This window comes from Sciurus vulgaris (assembly GCF_902686455.1).
Source record: "Sciurus vulgaris genome assembly, chromosome: 14".
In the NCBI taxonomy this organism is placed as follows: Eukaryota; Metazoa; Chordata; class Mammalia; order Rodentia; family Sciuridae; genus Sciurus; species Sciurus vulgaris.
Window position 1 is genome coordinate 75,111,326 of NC_136475.1, and position 18,637 is coordinate 75,129,962.

An 18,637-nucleotide genomic window follows, 5' to 3' on the forward strand; every position below is an offset into this window, starting at 1 on the left:
AAACAAACGAAAGCCAACATTTAAAAAGTTTTTGACAAAAGAATTTTTTAAGTTTTATAAGCTAAATAGTTGGCTACTAAAACATGGCAGAAAACCAAACCAAACCTGAATATCGTAAAAAGTGGCAATAGTACTAGTATTTGTATAGCACTTGATAGTTTGCTAACATTGGATCCCGTATTTCATTTCACCCTCAGTGGGTGACTCCTCACCATTGCTGTAAAATAGTCCCTCCCTTCAGCTGTGGGCACTCCCTGATGGTGGACCAACAGGAACAAGAACAGACTTGCCCCAGTGTTACTCAAGACTGGTCAGTTCAGGCTGGTGCTCTCTCATGCCACCTACTGGCGCTCCTGTGGTAGCCCCAGTGTTATTCAAGACTGGTCAGTTCAGGCTGGTGCTCTCTCATGCCACCTACTGGCGCTCCTGTGGTAGCATGGGTTCCAGCTGATTTTCTATTATTGAAATCCATTTTTTTCCTTCAGTGTAAACTTCAGCAGGACTTGAATGCTTATTATTAACCTCCTAAAAATTAGCCCTCTCAGTCTTTGAAGACAGCTGTCATTGCCCTAAGGAGTCTAACACAGGACCTGAGATTCATTCAGGAAAGGAAATGAGAATACTTTCATTCCTTCCGACAGTGACTGGCGGGTTTCAGAAATGCCTTAGAGCCCCTTCCAACTGGCTCAGAACCCCGGGGGAAAGGAGATGACTTAGCTGGAGACAGAACACTCAGGAATTTTCAAGTTCTTAGTAAGGGCAGGGCGATCAGTAGTGAGCGAGCTGAGGTGTAGCCAGAGGCTGACAGCTCACATCATGGTGGCTCAATAATTGGTGGCAGAGGAATTCTGGAGAAGGGTCAAAGCCAACCTCCTGACTCAGGGGCACACCCATAGGACTTTTCAAACTGCCATTGGTCCCTGAAAACTTCAGGTCAGCCCCTGGGGACACAAATACCTTTTTCAAAGTTGGCTTCTTCAATTTTCTCTGAACAGCTTTTTTTGTTGTTGTTACTAAGTGGAATTTGCCTTAAGTCAGGGACAAAAGATGACTGCTATTTTTAGGGTGAACCAGAAGAAGATTAAAATGAGATGATGTGGTATATAAACCATTTCTCAGGATCCTAATATTATGGTGGTAGTGTAAGTTGGCTGAGACAAACAGGAGAAAGAACACCGGTTTGAAAAGCAAGTACAGTCAGTAGTTAGCAGTGAAAATTCTTGTAGGCTTCTTCTAAGTTACCTTGTTAGGGCAAAGATGGTGGCTTATTTTACCACTGAGGTTGTGTTCAATGAACCTTTCACTTTCTTCCTGCGGTTCTTTGATATCCATAGAAGTACAGGAACTAGATTTTGAAAGCAATGTGAAATACATGCTGTAGCAGGTTATGAAGGATTCCTTAAAGGCAAAGGTTAAGATGGCAACGTGTCATAAACTGCCTGACTTCTTGCACTAATTTAGCCCAAAGGTTTAGCAGCGCTTGTCAAATTCAGAAAGCATTCTGGTCACTCCGACTTAGAACAAAATTAAACTGTGAAGAGTTGTTCAGGGTTACCAAGAAGTCATTCCATATGTTGCATCATACTTCTCAACAGGGTTTTGGAGCTGTATTTCACTCAGTTCTAACACAAATTTTAGGGCATATCTTCACATTCATATATGAGGGAACTAAGGTTTAGAAGTTGACTTCCCAGTCACAAAGTCAGTTAAGTTAGTCAACATTGAGGGCAGGTCTTTAGATTTTATGTTATTTTAAAAAATGAGATGCCTCTTTTCCAGACTTTTCCACTCCTTAAAGGCAGTTTGTTATTTATCCATCTTAAGTCATTGTTTTAAGTGAACATTTGATTTCCTATAAGCAATCCAATCTGATTGGATATTCTATTTTTTGCAAATGAAGTTTTTAAAAGGAAGGCTCATTGCTTCCAGTCACCTAAAAACCTAGCAATATGACATTTATTTAGACACAGACCAAATTAAGTTTTTTCATATATACTAAACCATAGTTGTCAGTGTCTAAGGCAAAATGATCTCAGAGAAGTTAAACTGGCAAATTCAATGTCTTCAGGTATAAATTAGGCAGTTAACTAAAAGTGTCACACTGCCAAGCAAAGAGTGATAGCTACTCAAAAGCATGAAGTATGTGTTCAGAGACAAGAATCAAGTTGATCAGTAGACAGAATTAGTGGAAAATAAGTAGCAGTATTGCACCAATGCAAGACAAAATATACTTTATTTTGACAGCAAAAGCACATAGTGCTGTAGGTAAGGCATGCTACTAAGAATCTGCATATCATCAAAGGCCAGAATGGAAACCAATGGGAAGAAATGCTGTTTCTTAATGCTTGAAGACTTAATTCATGTTGAAGAGAAGACAAAGAATGTATGTATAACCACTTATTTCAAATGCAACAATATAACTATACCTACTTCATCAGATAGCTATGCCTCTAACAAGAGCCCAAAGGCAAGTAAGAGGAATTTAACTGTACTCTGAAGTCACCTCTACTGTTAATGACATAAAAAGATTTCACAATTTGAGGTAAATTTCCTTTCCAAAGACCTAGAAATTGAGCATGCAAACATCCATTCATTCATTTGAATAATTAGCCAATTTACTGTCATTTATTCTAACAAATGAATATCAGAATATCTAGTAGTTTGGATAAAGAAACATTTTAATATTTAGTAATGTCATAAATTCTGGGCTAACAGAACACCCTGAGTCATATCTGATCCCTTTCTACTCAAGGGCAGTTTTGATTTCAATAGCCCAACTTCTAAGGGAAGATCTGAAAAAATAATGCTAATGGAGATCTAGTCCTTTGATGAAACTAGCAGGTTCTATAGACCTGTCGAAATCAATGCACAGCTGAAGAAAGAAAGGCTGAAATGTTCTGTAAAGCAGTATTTTTAGATAAGCTGCTTCATTTCCCCCTCCTTTTAAAACAGATGCAGATTAAGTGCTTTCTGCATGGATGCACATTGACATTCTGTTCAAATGTTTCTAAATGCAATACCGTGGGTTTAAACAGTATGCTTTCATTTATACAAATATCTTATAGGTAGTCCATTTAGCTAAGAGATGAAACACTTAACTACTATGAAAATTACTTATCAAATACTCTGTTCTTTTTTTATAAGGTTTTTTAAAAGCAACACAGGACCAAAAACATCCAACTATTACTTTATTTATATTACTATGCTTAAGTTACATGGAAAAAGACAACCAAGCAGTTCTGCCCCATTTCAGAGAAAGTTTCCGATCAACACCAGTTATGTGGTGACAAGTAACTAGGAATGGTGACATCTTTGGGTCAAGACTGACAAGGAAGAATGGGCTCTGGTGCTACGGTTCATCTCCAACAAGAATATGGCACACGGGCCAGCACAAGCCATGCCAACACTGAGCCTTTAGCGCTGGGCACAGATTCGGATCTCTTCTCTGAAGCTAGCAAATCAAGTGAAATAACTGGGTTTTTTAAAAAAAAAAGTTTTAAAATGAAGCCCAAATAAGTTTAAAAACCATGCTCTTGACATATGCTCCATTCAAAATTTACATAAAACACACTTTTTTCACTCTAATAGCCCAGATTTTTTTTCCTCACATAGCCCACCATATAGCTGCAGAGACTCTTCTGCCTCAAGATGTAAACATAGGGAAAAAAAAAAAAAAAACAGCAACTGCATAATATTCTCTCTACACACTGCTGTTGGATGGAAAATACAAAATTTAAAAAAAAAAAAAAAGAAAGAAAGAAAGAAAGAAAGGTTCCATCTTGGATTCTCACAACCTCTTGTTCCGCAGTTCATGAATCCGACTCTGATGCTAAGGTGACAGTGTATGTAAGTAGATTTTTGTTTTCAGTGAAGGAGACCTGGGAAAAGATGGATTTATCTCTTTTTCTTCAAGAGTTATCGGATGGTACATGCTCCTCAAAGCCCTCACTCTCTCGAACTAGAGCACGTTCCAGGATCACACGGCCTTCCTTATAACGCTGGCTGTCTTCAGTAGCAAACTCATAGATCCATCCCAGTTTGCTATTGCAGTTTTTGCAGCTCACATCCCGAACCATGTGGCGGCCAGTGAGCATGACCCGATCTTGAACTTCACTGTACTGTAGGTTAACTACCTAAGAAACATGTCAAAACAAAATTGCAAAGACTTGTAAGTTATTTGCCAAATAAGTATCCCATATATTATGGTTGGTGCAATAACAGCAATTTCAGAAAACAGAAGTTGTTACTTTAGTCAAATCTACAACACAACTTGCCTAGTTCTACAAGTTGCTGATAGGTGAACATACGGAAACTGCAGTGCACTGAACACCTAATAGCAATCAAGCACTGCTGCACTAGCCCAAGTCACACGATTTTTACATGTTAGTTATATTTCTGTGTCAAAGTGAAGAAAGAGTCCTGGAATTAGAGCCATGAAATGCAGCTTTGGATCTAAATGTTACCAATAGATAGTCAATGAGTGCAAATTAAGACAATCAATGTAAAAGAAACTATTACACCAAGGACATGCCATAAGTTTGTCAAAGTTATTTCCAAATATATATTTTATATGCAAATGGGCTGGGACAGAGGAAACCATAAACTGCAATACAGTTTTCAAGTGAGCAGGATGAAGTTGAGTTCTAAGATACAATGATTCTGCAGACCCAATACTTTACATTTCACTTTTCTCTAAAGGATCATATAGTAAACTATTTAACTCTGGTATTATAGCATGAAAATAGCAAGACATTTAAAAACAAACAAGCATGTTGTGTTCCATTAAATTTTACAAAATAGGCAAATGGGCCTGCCACAGTGTGTCAACACCTGCTCTATACCAAAATATGTTAACACATTACCCATTCTCTAAGAGAAAAGCTTTCTACATGGAACATAGTATCCACTGTGGAAGTATTGGAATCATATTAACTGATCAAATCAGTAATTTCAGAGGTAGGCAGATTGGATACATTTGCAAATCAGGAAAAGCTTTTACTGTTCACAGGCCTATGTGACAAACCAAATCATAATCAGGAGGACTGGTGAGCATGAGTTAGAGCAAGAGGAGCTGGTTAGATGATCCCTGTTCAGTTTCACTGCCAAGCCATGACAATTTAGCATGGAATGGACACAGCAGTGATATGTGGGGGATGAAAGTGAGCATCTTGGCTCCTTCTTCCTTAGTCTGTGTAGAAATCACTACCGAATTCTTACACTGGACACTTCCAGAAGAAATGAAGACTACCTTTCCTATAACACATTCTTTTAACTTTCAAGGTTAAAAATCTTATTCTAGTAATGTCTCCCTGAGGTCCCATCAGAAATAAGTCAATAAGCAACAATTGCAGCACTCTATACATTGCAGCACTCATTCTGAATCTGTAAGCTCTGAGTGGGTATTCTGGTGTTGCTATCAGAGATATGCATTGAGTGCATTCTGGAATTAAACTTTTTTCACCAACCTTGTTAAAAAGAAATGCTCTACCGGTGGCACCTGTGAACCGAGTGGAGATGAGTTCTGAGCGGTTAGTCAGGATCGTGTCACAGTTTGCACAAGAAAACAGTCGGGTACCACCAATATGATCAAGGAAAATTCTGCCCATTTTGATAGCTGAAGTTCTAAATAACCTAGGAACAAATGGGAAAGAATGAGAAATGCATTATAATAAAACATGTTATTATTTGGGGGTATCATGGAGAACAACCATTTATATCTATGTAGCATCCGCCTTGTGCTTGCTGTGTGCAACAGCTGACCCCAAACAAAAGTTTCCAAAGTTCACACACGAAACAAACAGGCTTAGAACATTTTCAAAGCAGAGGGCTAAGGAAGTAAACTTGCTGAAGCAAGGCCAAGGAATGGTATCACTTCTCTTCTGGTTGGTGTAAGGGGAAAAAAAGAACTAAGTGGGAATTTCGGAAAATGAATGCTTACAAAGCACTGATAGAGGTGAGAAAAAAGTCCAGCAAAGGAGTTAAGTATACATTCTAAGCATGTGTAATTTGAGAAAAGACTTGTGGAGCCTGAGTGTGGTGATTGGGGAAGAGTAGAAAAAGGGCAACTGAAAGACAAGAAGGAGAGTCTGGTTTGAGAGCATAAGGTGCATGGGTCTGTGGTCACTGGGTACATCCTAACCTTACAGGAGTGATGGCACTAACTTCAGTTAAGTCTCTGTCTACAGTCTAGGAACACTGTACTAGGTACTTATTTCAAAACTGTCAAAACTCTAGGAGGTTGTTGCCACCCCCACTTCACAGATTACCCACAGCAAGTCTAAAAAGGTTATTGATGGGTCAAAGGTGACACAGCTGTTAAAAACAGAAAATCAGCTGGAGTGCTTCACCCCACTCAAAGACAAACCTCTTTCACTGCTTTCCTGGGTCTCCCCCAAAAAAGGGCACCCACAATGGTCAATGCCAGGCCTGAGGCTAGTGCAGTAAGAGGAAAAAAGTTAAAAGGAGGATGTAAGAGAAGCTTTCTTTCCTATTATTACACAACTTGCTTATCCTTAAGAAATCTTATTCAATAAATCCCAAAAGTGCTGAAACACTCAATAGATAAAACTTTGAAACAAAATTCTGAAGCTAGGAAAATCAAACTTTAATATTTCAAAAGTTAGGGGATGTTATTTGGATGTGAGGTGTCCCCCAAAAGCTCACATGTGAGACAATGCAGGAAGGTTCAGAGGAGAAACGATTGGGTTGTAAGAGTCTTAACCCAATCAGTGAATTAATCCCTGATGAGATTAATTACAGTGGTAGAGTGTGTCTGGAAGAGGTGGGAATTGGGGTGTGGCTAAGGGGTGTATATTTTGTACCTGGAAAGTGAAGTCTCTCTGCGTCCTGATCACCATGATGTGAGCTGCTTCCCTCTGCCACCCTCTCCTGCCATGATGTTCAGCCTCACCTCCAGCCCTGCGGATTGGAGCCAGCCTTCTGTGGACTAAGACCTCTGAAACCATGAGCCCTCACACAAACTCTTCCTCTTTTAAAATTGTTCTGGTCAGGTCTTTTAGTCACAGCAGTGAGAAAGCCAACTAAAACGGGAGTTAATTCTGTGTTTTAAATATTTAATAATATATATCTTTAAAAGGACAGGCATAGCCAATACAGCAGCCCCTATGGGTGAAAAAAATTCAGAAAATATTTCTAAGAAGCCACTGTCATCTTAAGTTTGAGAACAATCATAAATTGAAAAAGCAAACTCCATTCCTTCTTAGATCAATTTCCTCAGTCACTAGGCAGTCCTGTCATCAGAAGTGTCACTGTCATAAACATTATCACTTCCCTTAATCACTAAGATATGGAAGTTTAATAAGGAAAAAAATAGTGAATACAATTACTCCAAGCTTAGAACATTTAAAAAACAGCTAGTAAAAGGAAAACCAGTATATGAACAGGAGTCACAAAAACAGATTTAAGCCTAGTGAGGTGGGTGCGCCTGAAATCCAGCAGCTTGGGAAGCTGAGGTCCTAAGCAACTCAGTGAGACCCTGTCCCTAAATATAAAAAGGGCTGGGAGATATAGCCAGTGGTTAAGCACCATGGGTTCAATTCCCAGCACCAAAGGAAAACAACAACAACCAGAATTAAGGTGTATTTAATTTTCTAAAAACACTTCTGCAAAATTGGCAACAAAAGGTAGTAATACTCATTGCCCATCTTTATAGCCTTTCAAGATTCTAGCATTACTTTTTTCAGACACTTAAGAACATATTTGTTAAGTCAGAGGCCTTAACAAACTCATTTGGTAGCCCAAGAATACAGCAGTGAACAAAACAGACACATTTTATTTGGGCCACTCAAGTTTTTATTCTTAATTTAAAAAAAAAAATGGTGTCCTGATATTTAAAATTTGAGAAAAGAGCCTATACCTCTGGTTCTTTTTAACCATGGGGTTAACAACATAGGGTGCCCCACAGTTACCTCCTCTAGAAACAATGACTATTGACTACACTGGAGCAGTAACTGCCTCCAGAGATCCCCTGCTGCTCATTCTCCTTTCTGCTTTATACAGTGAGTTCACCTGTTTGGTCCTTGTACCAACATTTGAATTCATGACTCTCAGTACAAACGGAGCAATCAACAAACCTGTGAGCTGACTTTGATCATGTTTCTTAATATTGATCATTAACAGAAAGGAATCAAAAGCAAGGTTTTGAGGCTCAACTGTTAATGATATAGTCCTTAAACTTTATAGTATTTGTGCAGTCAGTCTCTAGCTAGAGTTTCTGGGACTTGTGATTTTAAAGCTAAATTTCCTTCACACTTTTATTAACATATTCATATTGTACCTTATTTCAACCACAATGCAGAACTAAGTTTCTGGGCTGACTATGGGAAATAACATTATTGTGGAAAATGGCCTGAACTTCAAAAGAATTCTCCCTATACCTTCTACCTACACCATTCTATCTTTGGCTCAAAATTACAGTACAGCTGTGACCATCTGGTACTGGGGGTAAATAGATTTAATACGCCTTGTTTTTTCTGTTTTAAATTTAGTCTATTTTTACTGAATTCAATTATATGATTCATTACCAAGACCAAAAATATCTGGGAAGAACCTTATGTTACACTATTCTTAGTTGTGGTTGCTTGCCATTTATAGAGTACTATATATGAATTTAAAACCGTAAAATGTAATTTTATTTGCAAAAAAAAAAAAAAAAGCTAGAATGCCATGGAATCCAGCTGAAGTAAGAAAAATATGCCTTGCAACAAAGGTCTTTAGGCAGTAGAGGAGCCTCTGCACCGTCATTAGGTTCTAGGCAGTAGGCCTTAGCCTTGCAGGGTTACAAATCAACCAGTACTGACTCATACTATTCAAACTCTCAAGAAGTTGACATCCATTAGGATGCCACTGCTATATCCTGAATGTTTGTTTCTGCAAAATATGTATGTTGAAATCTAAGCACCAACGTGATGATATCTGAAGATGGATAGCTCATGAGGGCAGAGCCCTTGTGAATGGTGTTAACAGTCTTATAAAGAGGCCCAGGGGAACTGCCTTGCCCCTTTCCACCATGAACACGGCTAGAGGGGACCAGGAATCAACCAGGTAACAGGCCCCCAACAGACACCAAATCTGCTGGTCCCTGGATCCTGGACTTTCACTTCCCAGTCTCCCGAACTGTGAGAAATTTGTTATTTGTAAGTTACCCAGTCTGTGGTATTTGGTTACAGCAGCCTGAACAGACTAAGAAAGCAACTTAATTTTTTAATGACCTTCCTCAAAGAGTAAACACTCAACACTTGAATCAGGCTTCTCTGAGCCTAGATGATATACTGAACTCTGCTGTAAATCTAATCAATTATTTAATACCTCCACTGTTAGGGACGTGGCACTTGGTATGTTATGAACCGCAATTAATTCTGACATTTCTTAAAGTTGACACTTGTTGCCCTACTTTTAGATAAAGAAACAGACTGCGACTCTCCAGAAGTGGCCAAGCTGGGCTCTGAACTAACCTTGCTCCAGGTCTTCCCACTCTGCTCACTCTAGTGAACAGAGAGCCGCTGGATTCAAAATCTCTCCCTGTCGGGTTTACTCTGACCAACCTCCACAACTGTTCTTCCAGTTTTCCCTATCTCAATTGGTGGCAATCCAATCATACTCTTCTAAACCAGAAAAAAACTGCAAAATTGACATTACTTCTGAAAACACTTCTGGATTTCCTCCTTTCCCCTCATAACTGTCTTCATTTAAACTGATTCCATCTAGATAAACCTTTCAAAGTGTTTTATTAAATGCAACATACAATCACACGTATTACTACATTCAGCTTCCTGTGATTATTTTTACATCCAAAATAGTTCCCAGGTATGCTAATCACTTGCTTTAATTTAGTGGAATCTCAAATCTCTTCAACCACAGTTCTAAAACATATTAAGAATGACAACTGGGGTTGTGGCTCGGTGGCAGAGCACCTGCCTCGCATGAGGGAGGCACTGAGTTCGATTCTCAGCACCACATATAAATGAAAATGAATAAAATAAAGGTGCCAACTTAAAAAAAAAAAAAAAAAAAAGAATGACTACTGCTGGGTGAGGTTGGTGTACCTGTAATCCCATAAGTCAGGAGGCTGAGGCAGCAGGATCACAAATTGGGAGACCAGCTTCAGTAACTCAGCTGAAACCCTCGGTAACTTAGCAATAATACCCTGTCTCAAAAAATAAAAAGGGCTGGGGTTGTGGCTCAGTAGTAAAGTGCCCATGGGTTCCATCAGTAGTACAAAAAAAAAAAAAAAAAAAAAAAAAAAAAACCCAAACCCAAAGGCTTTCACAGAAGACCAATGTCCTCTGTTGAATCTGAAGCACCTTACTGGGTCTCACAGTAATACAATGCATACTCTGTTACCTTTCAGTGTTGAATTTCCAGGTTTATGGCAACCTTTCCCAGATAATTTTAAATAAGGTCTCTTTGGTACTCATTTTTCATAGTTCCAGAGTAAAGAATCCTAAAATGGCTGAAATAAGAAAAGTACCAAACTTGGTTGTTTAACTGGGGGCTCATTATTAGTTTAAAATACCTGAACCATGGGCCAGGATGAAAACATAAGTGAAATTCATAGACCAAGTTTCCGTAATTATTTTCAATTTCTTCTCCCTCCAAATAGCACACTTTGATACAGGAACTTCCAATTTCTATTTTATAAGGAACTTCCAATTTCTATTTTATAAGGAGATCAGATTTTAGGATCTCTACCTTTTTAAACTATAGAATCTGTATGACAAAAAAAAGATTTAGCTTTCAGGAATCCATGAAAGACAAAGACTTTGGAAATGCATTAATTTAAAAACTGGACCTGACAGATAAAATTCCCTAATGTTTCCAGATCAATAAAGCAATTTTCTAAAAAATATATGGTTTCATACACACACACTAACAAATGAAGCATGATGTCTTGTTTTTAGTCTGGCTCATTGCTAAGTATCTTCCTTAAAAGTAAGGGTCAGTAAACTAAGGCCTGTGGGACAAAAGTAGGTCACCACCTATTTAACAGCTCACTGATTAAAAATGTACTTTATACTTTTAAATGGGTGAAAAAAGAAACATCAAGAGTATTTTGTGACACATGAACATTATATGAAATTCAAATATCAGCTGAGGATGGTGGTGGACAGCTGTGCGAGGCTGAGGCAGGAGGAACACAAGTTCAAAGCCAGCCTCAGCAAATTAGCAAGACCCTGCCTCAAAACAAAAAATAAAGAGCTGGGGATGTGGCTCAGTGGTAAAGTGCCTCTGGATTCAATCCCTGGTATAAAAACAAAACAAAATAGAAAGTAAAAGAAAATATCAGCAGCCAAAGATAAAGCTTTTTTGGATTAAAGCCACACCCATTTGTTTATACTTGGCTGCCTTCGCACTACAGTAACAGTCTAAGTAGCTGTGGATTACAAAATTCAAAATATTCATTACCTCACTCCTTAGAAGAACTGCACCCTGCTTAAAAAACACATTGATAGTGAAAGAAATTTTCATTTAGACAGCAGTCTTTCTCAGAAAATCGGAAACTTGGCCAGCAGTCAGGTTCAAAGATCAACAGGAATATCTGACAAGATTATTTTAATCCCATCCCTCTTTTCTTCATGGATTTCTAACTAAAATCCTTAACTTTCTGTAACCTGTTCTGCTAGTTGCAGATCAACTACATAAAGATTATACAAATAGAGAATGTACACCCAGCTGTTGCTACTTCTCTCTCTACCACCCTCCCCCCCCCCCCCCCCCCCCAACTTATTACAGCCTAGGTACTTGAACTCTGGAATCAGACTCCCTGGGTTCATCTCAGCTCTCCTCCTCAATAGTCTGTCAACCCTGGGCAAATTACCCTCTGCTACCTCATCTATAAAATGAGAGATAACAATATCTATCTTTGAGTGATGTGAATTAAATGGAGATACCATATCGTAAGAACAGTGACTGGCACACAGTAAATGCTAAATAAAGGTCAGTAAAATTAGATCACCTCTTCAACATATCCCATTCCAACTTCCCACTATCACAGATGAGGGGCTTAGAAAGAATATGAAACAGCAATAATTAAGTAGCTTCACCTTCTATTAATTACACAATGATAATACAAATTACCAATAGGAGAAAAGCTAGAAACCTTCTGAAGCATCTCAAATTCTTGATGTCACAATTCTAGGTCTTAAAATAGGTACCTGCTCTCCCTATAATTAATAATCCAGTTTGATTTCAACACTGGCAAATGGAATTAGTCAAAGAAGGCATGACTTCCCAGCTCTAAAAATACCAGGGAGAACAATAGGTACCTATACGCATCTCACAGGACTTTCTGATGGAAAAACACCCAGTTCACAGACCTTTCTTTAGTAAAGAAATTAACCCCTGGGGATATTTCCAAGGAACACACTCCAAACTCCACAACTGGACAGGCCAGAGGGGGTTTTCCAAGGCATCAGAAGAGGAGAGACAAAGGCAACTAGAATACTCTGCAACAAGGAACCTCATGAGAGTCAGCCTAGTACAGAAAGGGTTAAAGAAATATGCTTCTTCCATTCCTCTTTTGCAATTATCCTGATAAAATGGAATTATGAGGAAGTGTGTTTGTCTATCTGATTTTTCAGTCTTTTCTTTAAAACAAATAAAACCCAAAAAACTTCTAACAGTGCTGGGTTAATTACTATAGTAAACATTTAATCCTACTTCAATTCCATTATTTTCATACTGATTTGTGATTAAATTCTATTGAAAAGTTACATGGAAAAATAGTTTAAAACCATAAAATCAGTCTTCTAATTTTTGTACAAAATATTTATCAAGCCAAGGTTTCAGTGACACAAGAAAGCCATGTTATCCTCTTGCAAATTCTGGATCAGTTTACTTTGCTGTGTCAAATGATGTCCTGCTTGTGGGATCAGTCTTCATTTGACAGTAATTACTAAGCATGTTTTTGTTCTTCCCTCCTAAAATTGCTTTATCTGGTGGGGGTGGGTGGTTGTTTTGTTAAGCAATTTCCAAGTTTACTATATTTCTATAATACTGCTTAATCATCTTTAGAAAATAAAACCAGTCATGTAACTCAGCAAGTCATGAGTCAGCAAACAATCTGAGTTGGTAATCTCCCCAAAAACCTCCTGGCAAGACAAACTCATCTCTCATTTGTTGAGATGCCATACAAAAAGCTTCTAATTGACTGGACTGGAGTATAACTTAACTGTCTGGTTTCCTGATTCAGGTGTCAAATAGAACATTCATATCTAACCAAGGTTTAGTTCCCACCTTACACGCATATTACCACAGGATTACCAGGGAAATTAATATGGATTTACATAACTATTCAGTAACTATAAAACCTAAAAGGATTTTCTGGTCACAAACAGGGTTATCTTCACATCTTATGAATATATTTAGGCCTATCTTCATGTTTCATAGACTATTTGAGAGTAGAAGAAAGCTTTTATTTCTTCTTTCAACACAATTCTTGCCCATATTTCTTTTTACTTTTTGTTACTAAACCTGCTTCTTTTTTCCTTATACTTCAATAGGGAACAGAAAAAGGTCTCACTATGCTACCCAAACTGTTCTCAGAACTTGTAGGCTCAAGGAAACCAGACAGTTAAATTATACTCCAGTCCAATCAATTAGACTGATGCCTTGGCCTCAGTCTCTCAAGGAGCTGGGACTACAGGATTACTCCACTGCACCAGGATGAGCTTTGTTTGGAAAAGTTACTATTAATCTCAATTTACTCACTTTTCCTGTATAAATAATTGAGATTTCATCTTGTCCCTTTTATAGAGATAAGATGATTGCTAGAGATAAAAATTCTTTTATAAGTCTGTATTTGATATGATGAGGTGTAAAAAAGGTAGACAGTTCCTTCCAAAGAGTGTACAATTACCTAGTATTCCAATACATACCAAGATAAAATAGGGCTATTTGGAAAATACTTTGTGTGTCAAATTTCATAGCTCCATTTTGCTGCTAGTTGTAAATGCTTCAGGCCCATTTTTATTTCAAGCCCGTCTGCCCAGTTGCAATTCAAAGCCTCTTCAATTCCTAGGTCTAATCAATACCAATCCACTTCAGAATGCTGCTTACTTCCTTATTTCCTCCTTCTCATTTTTCACAGCTCTATTTTTGAACTCTTATAATGCCCATTTCACATTTTACTAATATTTAACTCTGTATCGTTATTCAATTTCATTTGTCTGTGACTTTTTAGTAAATTGCAAGCTCCGAGTACTAAGACCAAGTTTTTTGTAATTTCCTTTTTGCCTAATCCAGTACAACTACGCAATAAACTTTTCGGGAAAAAAAAAATCCACCAAGGCATTTCACATCTGGTACAAGTATATATCCTGGAAATACTGCGTACCTTTTGCTTTCTCTTTGTTGATATGCAGCTGCAACCTTACATATGTTGCTATGCAAATGCATACATCCTATTTCCCCAGCTACTTCACCAGTAAGTCTACTAACTTTCCAAAAACACAAGTTTAACCCGAGGTTACTTCAGGTTTTCCATCTGTCAAGGAGACCTGGAATAAAAATCCTCGAATTACCAATACAGCTCTGTAAACAGAAAAAGTTTAAAAATAAATGAGCTATACACCTTCCCTGACTCTCTCTTGAAAGGATTAGTCGGTGTCAGGATTAAATAGGTCTTTGTAGTATTTTAGTTTCCCACTCCCGCTGGTGTTAATACTCTTTTGTTCTACCTACCCGCGCAGGAGTGCAGAAAAAAGGGGGATGCAGGAGGACGCCTAGCCTCCCACCAGCGAAGGCAGGAAGGACGCTGACCCCGCGACTCTACTCCCGGTGGGCTCGGCCGGCTGCAGCAGGAGACCTGTCGGCCCCCACAGCCAGCCGCCCCAGCTGATCGCGGCCACGTGACACCGCCAGCGAATCCGGAGGCGCAGGGCGGCGAGCGCGGCGGTGGCGGGGCCTCCTCCGGCACAACAAACACAGGCCGAACAGCTGGGCGGGCGCGGGCTCTCGGGGCCTGCGGCACCGGCAGGCTGCCCAGCAGTCACCTCACGCCCAGGGACCAGCGGGGCAGGGGAGGCGGGCGCTCGACACGCGGGGCACAAGGCAAGCGCCAACCCCGCCGGACGCGGGCAATGCCCCACGGGTCGAGCGAAGGGCGCTTCCCCGGCCGGGACGCGCCGTGGCGTCACCATGGCCGGGACGACTCAGTTCTGAGCTCAGCCTCCACGTCGGGCGGGGTGTGGGGTGGCCCGGAGCGCAGGCCCGCAGGGCCGACCCCGGCGCGGAGCCCGGGCGCGCCCCCGACGCTGCGGCGGGCACGGCGGCCCGGTGGGGGCGGGGCGGCCGAGGCGGTGGGGGGAGGGAGTCGCGGGGCACACCGTCCGCGGAGGGCTGGGGGAGCCTGGCGGCGCGTGCGGGCCTCCGAGGCGGACCCGCGGAGGGCGCGGCGTTAGGCTCCCACGGCCTGGCAGGCTGGGTTTGCGGGCGCGCGGAGGGGTCGCGGCTGTTGTAGTCTCGCCGGTCGCCCAGCTGCGCGGCGGGGGCGGGCCGACGGAGGCGGAGGCGCCTGGGCCTCACAAAGAGGAATGGTCCCGCCCGCCCCGCAGCCCCGCGCCGGGGCCCTGCCCGAGGGGACGGGGTTGCCGCGTTGGGACCCCGGGAGAAGCAAAGCAAGGAAGAGGCACTTCCTGCCTCGGCCCCCGCCCCGGGGCCGCTCCCCGAGGGTTTCGAAGCCTCCAGGCTTGGAAGGAGTCTTCAGGCCCCAAGCTCAGTCCCCGCGGCCGCACTCACCCTGAGCGGCGGTGAGATCCGCGCTGCCAGCGGCTCTTTGCTCTTCAGCTGGGACGAAGCCCCTCAGCCACCCGAGTCTCCAGGTTTAGGCAGGCCTTGGCCCCGCCTCTCCCTGGTTGGGCCTCAGCGTCAATCACCCGGTGTAACTCCGCCCCCCCTGAGGCAGGCTCTCCCGGTTGGCCCAGAACTCCCTTCATTTCTAGGCCCCGCCCCTCTCTCTGGTACCCTGCCCCTTTCCCCTGGGCCCCGCCTCTTCTCTGGCTCACCCTCCCCCACTCCCGCTCCTCTGCGCTTGGGGGCCCGCCCCTCCCAGAAGCCGCAGACCCAGGGCTGGGTCACTGCAGCTCGCCCCGCCCCCGATCCAACGCCTCGGACTCGTATAGCCAATCAAAGAGGTTAACTCTGCCCCCTCTCCCGAAGTGGCCAATGTGGTGAGACTGAGGATCCACCCCTCTCCCAGCTGAGGGCGCACAACACAGAGTCCACGTGAGTCAGCTTCTTAAAGGAGACGGCTCAGCCTTTCTAGTTGTGGCAGCTGGGACTCATCGCGCGTCATCAGCGTCACCAGGTGGCGGCTGAGGCCTAGCTTCCTGATGCCAAATGAGGTCCACTGATGACAAATGAAAACAACAAGCTGTTTTCTAGACAAAGCAGGTACCTAGGTGGCTACAATGCCTCGTGTTATTCATTTAAGGCCACTTCCTCTTTCCACCCCTTACGGAGGGATATGTTTTCCTTGCAACCCACATCCTTTGAACAAGTAGGAACTCCTGAAAATCATCTATCGAAAAGGGGATTTTTCAAGTATGTTCAGCTTTACTCACAGCTCCCTGAGTTTTCTCTTGGTAATGGAAGAGAGTCTCAAAAAGAGAAAATTCAATCTTCTACTAGATTTTCTGCTTCGTGAGTCTGAGATGTTTGTTGAAAAGGGTAGCTGTTCCCTTAAACTTCATTAGTGCTTAAGATGGAAGGTTTTGTTTCCCATTTGAATTTCCCAGGTAATTACATATCTGTTGGCTGACTTTCAGGATAATGCAAAAATTTGGGGTGATGCCCATTTTCTCATAAAATATACAGACCAGCATTTGAGATTAATTTGCAAGGTGTTCTTGATGAGATAAAGATTCTGAAGGAAATCCTATCACTTGACTCCTTGTCAACCCCCAAATCCACCATGGATTTGGTAAGTACCGTTGTCATCCCATTTTTGTAGTTGGGTTAACTGAAGCACAGTGATTAACGTCCAAGGTCACCCAAATAAAGTTACTGAGTACAGTATTTGTGAACTTGGAAGAAGGTGAAGAAAATCATGTTTTCGTTCAGTTCCGATAAAATTTATTTGAATAACAAAGGTAAAAGGACGAATTATCTTTGGATAAATGAGTTTTCCAAGACATAAAGCAGTTTTAAACGTATTTTAGGTTTTTCCCCCTCATAACTCCTTTTTTTCTATTATCTTTAATTACAAAAACAACACGTTTTTCCTGGGAAGTTCATACTGCCTTATTTCATAATAGAGGCCTTTGTCCTCTGCTAACAACTTCATGTGTACCCTCCTGTTCTTCCCAGAATGACTGTACATGGGAGCATATTGTGCTTATTCTTCAACTTTTTTTTTTTCCTCAACAATATGTTATGGCCATCCTTTAGTGTCATATGTACTTTTTATGTACATATTTACCCTTGTCTCTACAGTTTTCATGGTGTGATATCACCATCTAAAACACTTTTTTCTACTGATATACATATACTTTCAATCTCATACTATTAAAAATACTGCTGTAATAAACACTCTTGTTCATTGGTAAAATATTCAAGTATTACTGAGTATAATCATTTGAAAAAGAAGTACAGTGCCTAAATTGACAGGAAAGAGCACTGTAAGTACCAGGTAAAATAGTGGGACCAGTTTAATTTATTTTTATTGGATACATATAAAATACTTTCTGCTCTGTTTTAAAATTATTAACTCCTTTAGTTTTGATAACTCTATGATGTAAATACCGTTGTTATCCCATTTTTGTAGTTGGGTTAACTGAACCACAGTGATTAACGTCCAAGGTCACCCAAATAAAGTTACTGAGTACAGTATTTGTGAACTTGGAAGAAGGAGAAGAAAATCATATTTTAGAAAGTTTAATCTAGATGATGGTGATGTGACGAGGTAAAGCCCAAGTGTGAGGTAAGAAGGGCAGATAGGAATGGAACTAACAAAAGGATGGCTGCAAAGGACTAACAAATTACAGGTGTCATGAGGACAGATTTTCCAAAGATATACCAGAGGTTTTATTGCAAATGACTGGCTGCGGGATGGTTTCCTATTGCTAGATATAGGGTGTTTGGGAATGGTGATTAGGGGTGAAAAATGATGGGTCTTATCTGAGGCAGTATACCCGTTGGAAATAAAAAATGTACAATTAAAGGTAATGTAACAAATATAGGAGGGAAATGAAAAAGGGTAAGAGGTTCGAAAAACTCCCATTGAACTTTCGGGTAAAATCGTGTTGTACCTGTGAAGTAATTTGGAACACTGATATTTCACTGAAACTTTATAATACTAAGACTGCCACCAAGAACATGGAACATTTCTCCATTATTCAGAGGTTTTCTTAAATGTCTTTTGGCTGCTTTTCCCTAGATTGTTAATGTCATTTTAGGGTTATATTCAGGTATCATCTGTTTTCTGAGGATGTTATGGCTGAATTGTGACAATCCCCCCCAAGTCATTTGTTGAAGTCATGACTTTTGGAACCTCAGAATGTGACTATTTGGAGGTAGTGCCTTTAAAAGGTGACTAAGTTAAAATGAAGCCATTAGGGTAGACCCTCATTCAATCTGACAGATATCCTGATAAGAGATTAGGATATGCAGAAACCCGAAG

General features: G+C 40.8%; 1 protein-coding gene across 1 annotated transcript; it reads right to left on the reverse strand.

The window, feature by feature from the left end:
• Nucleotides 1–3,175: 3,175 nt before the first annotated feature.
• On the reverse strand, nucleotides 3,176–15,901 carry YPEL5 (yippee like 5). Its single transcript, XM_079109984.1, has 3 exons — nucleotides 15,757–15,901; nucleotides 5,466–5,631; nucleotides 3,176–4,133 (listed from the first exon to the last, which is right to left on the reverse strand). The coding sequence occupies exons 2-3, from the start codon at nucleotides 5,604–5,606 to the stop codon at nucleotides 3,909–3,911; spliced, it is 366 nt and encodes a 121-aa protein (XP_078966110.1). The 5' UTR covers nucleotides 5,607–5,631; nucleotides 15,757–15,901; the 3' UTR covers nucleotides 3,176–3,908.
• Between the last annotated feature and the right edge of the window lie 2,736 nt (nucleotides 15,902–18,637).

Coding starts and splice junctions, on each gene's coding strand:
- YPEL5 (XM_079109984.1), bottom strand. CDS start 5,606: ATGGGCAGAATTTTCCTTGATCATATTGGTGGTACCCGACTGTTTTCT. Junction 4,134..5,465: donor GAGCATTTCTTTTTAACAAG/GTTGGTGAAAAA, acceptor CATGTTTCTTAG/GTAGTTAACCTACAGTACAG.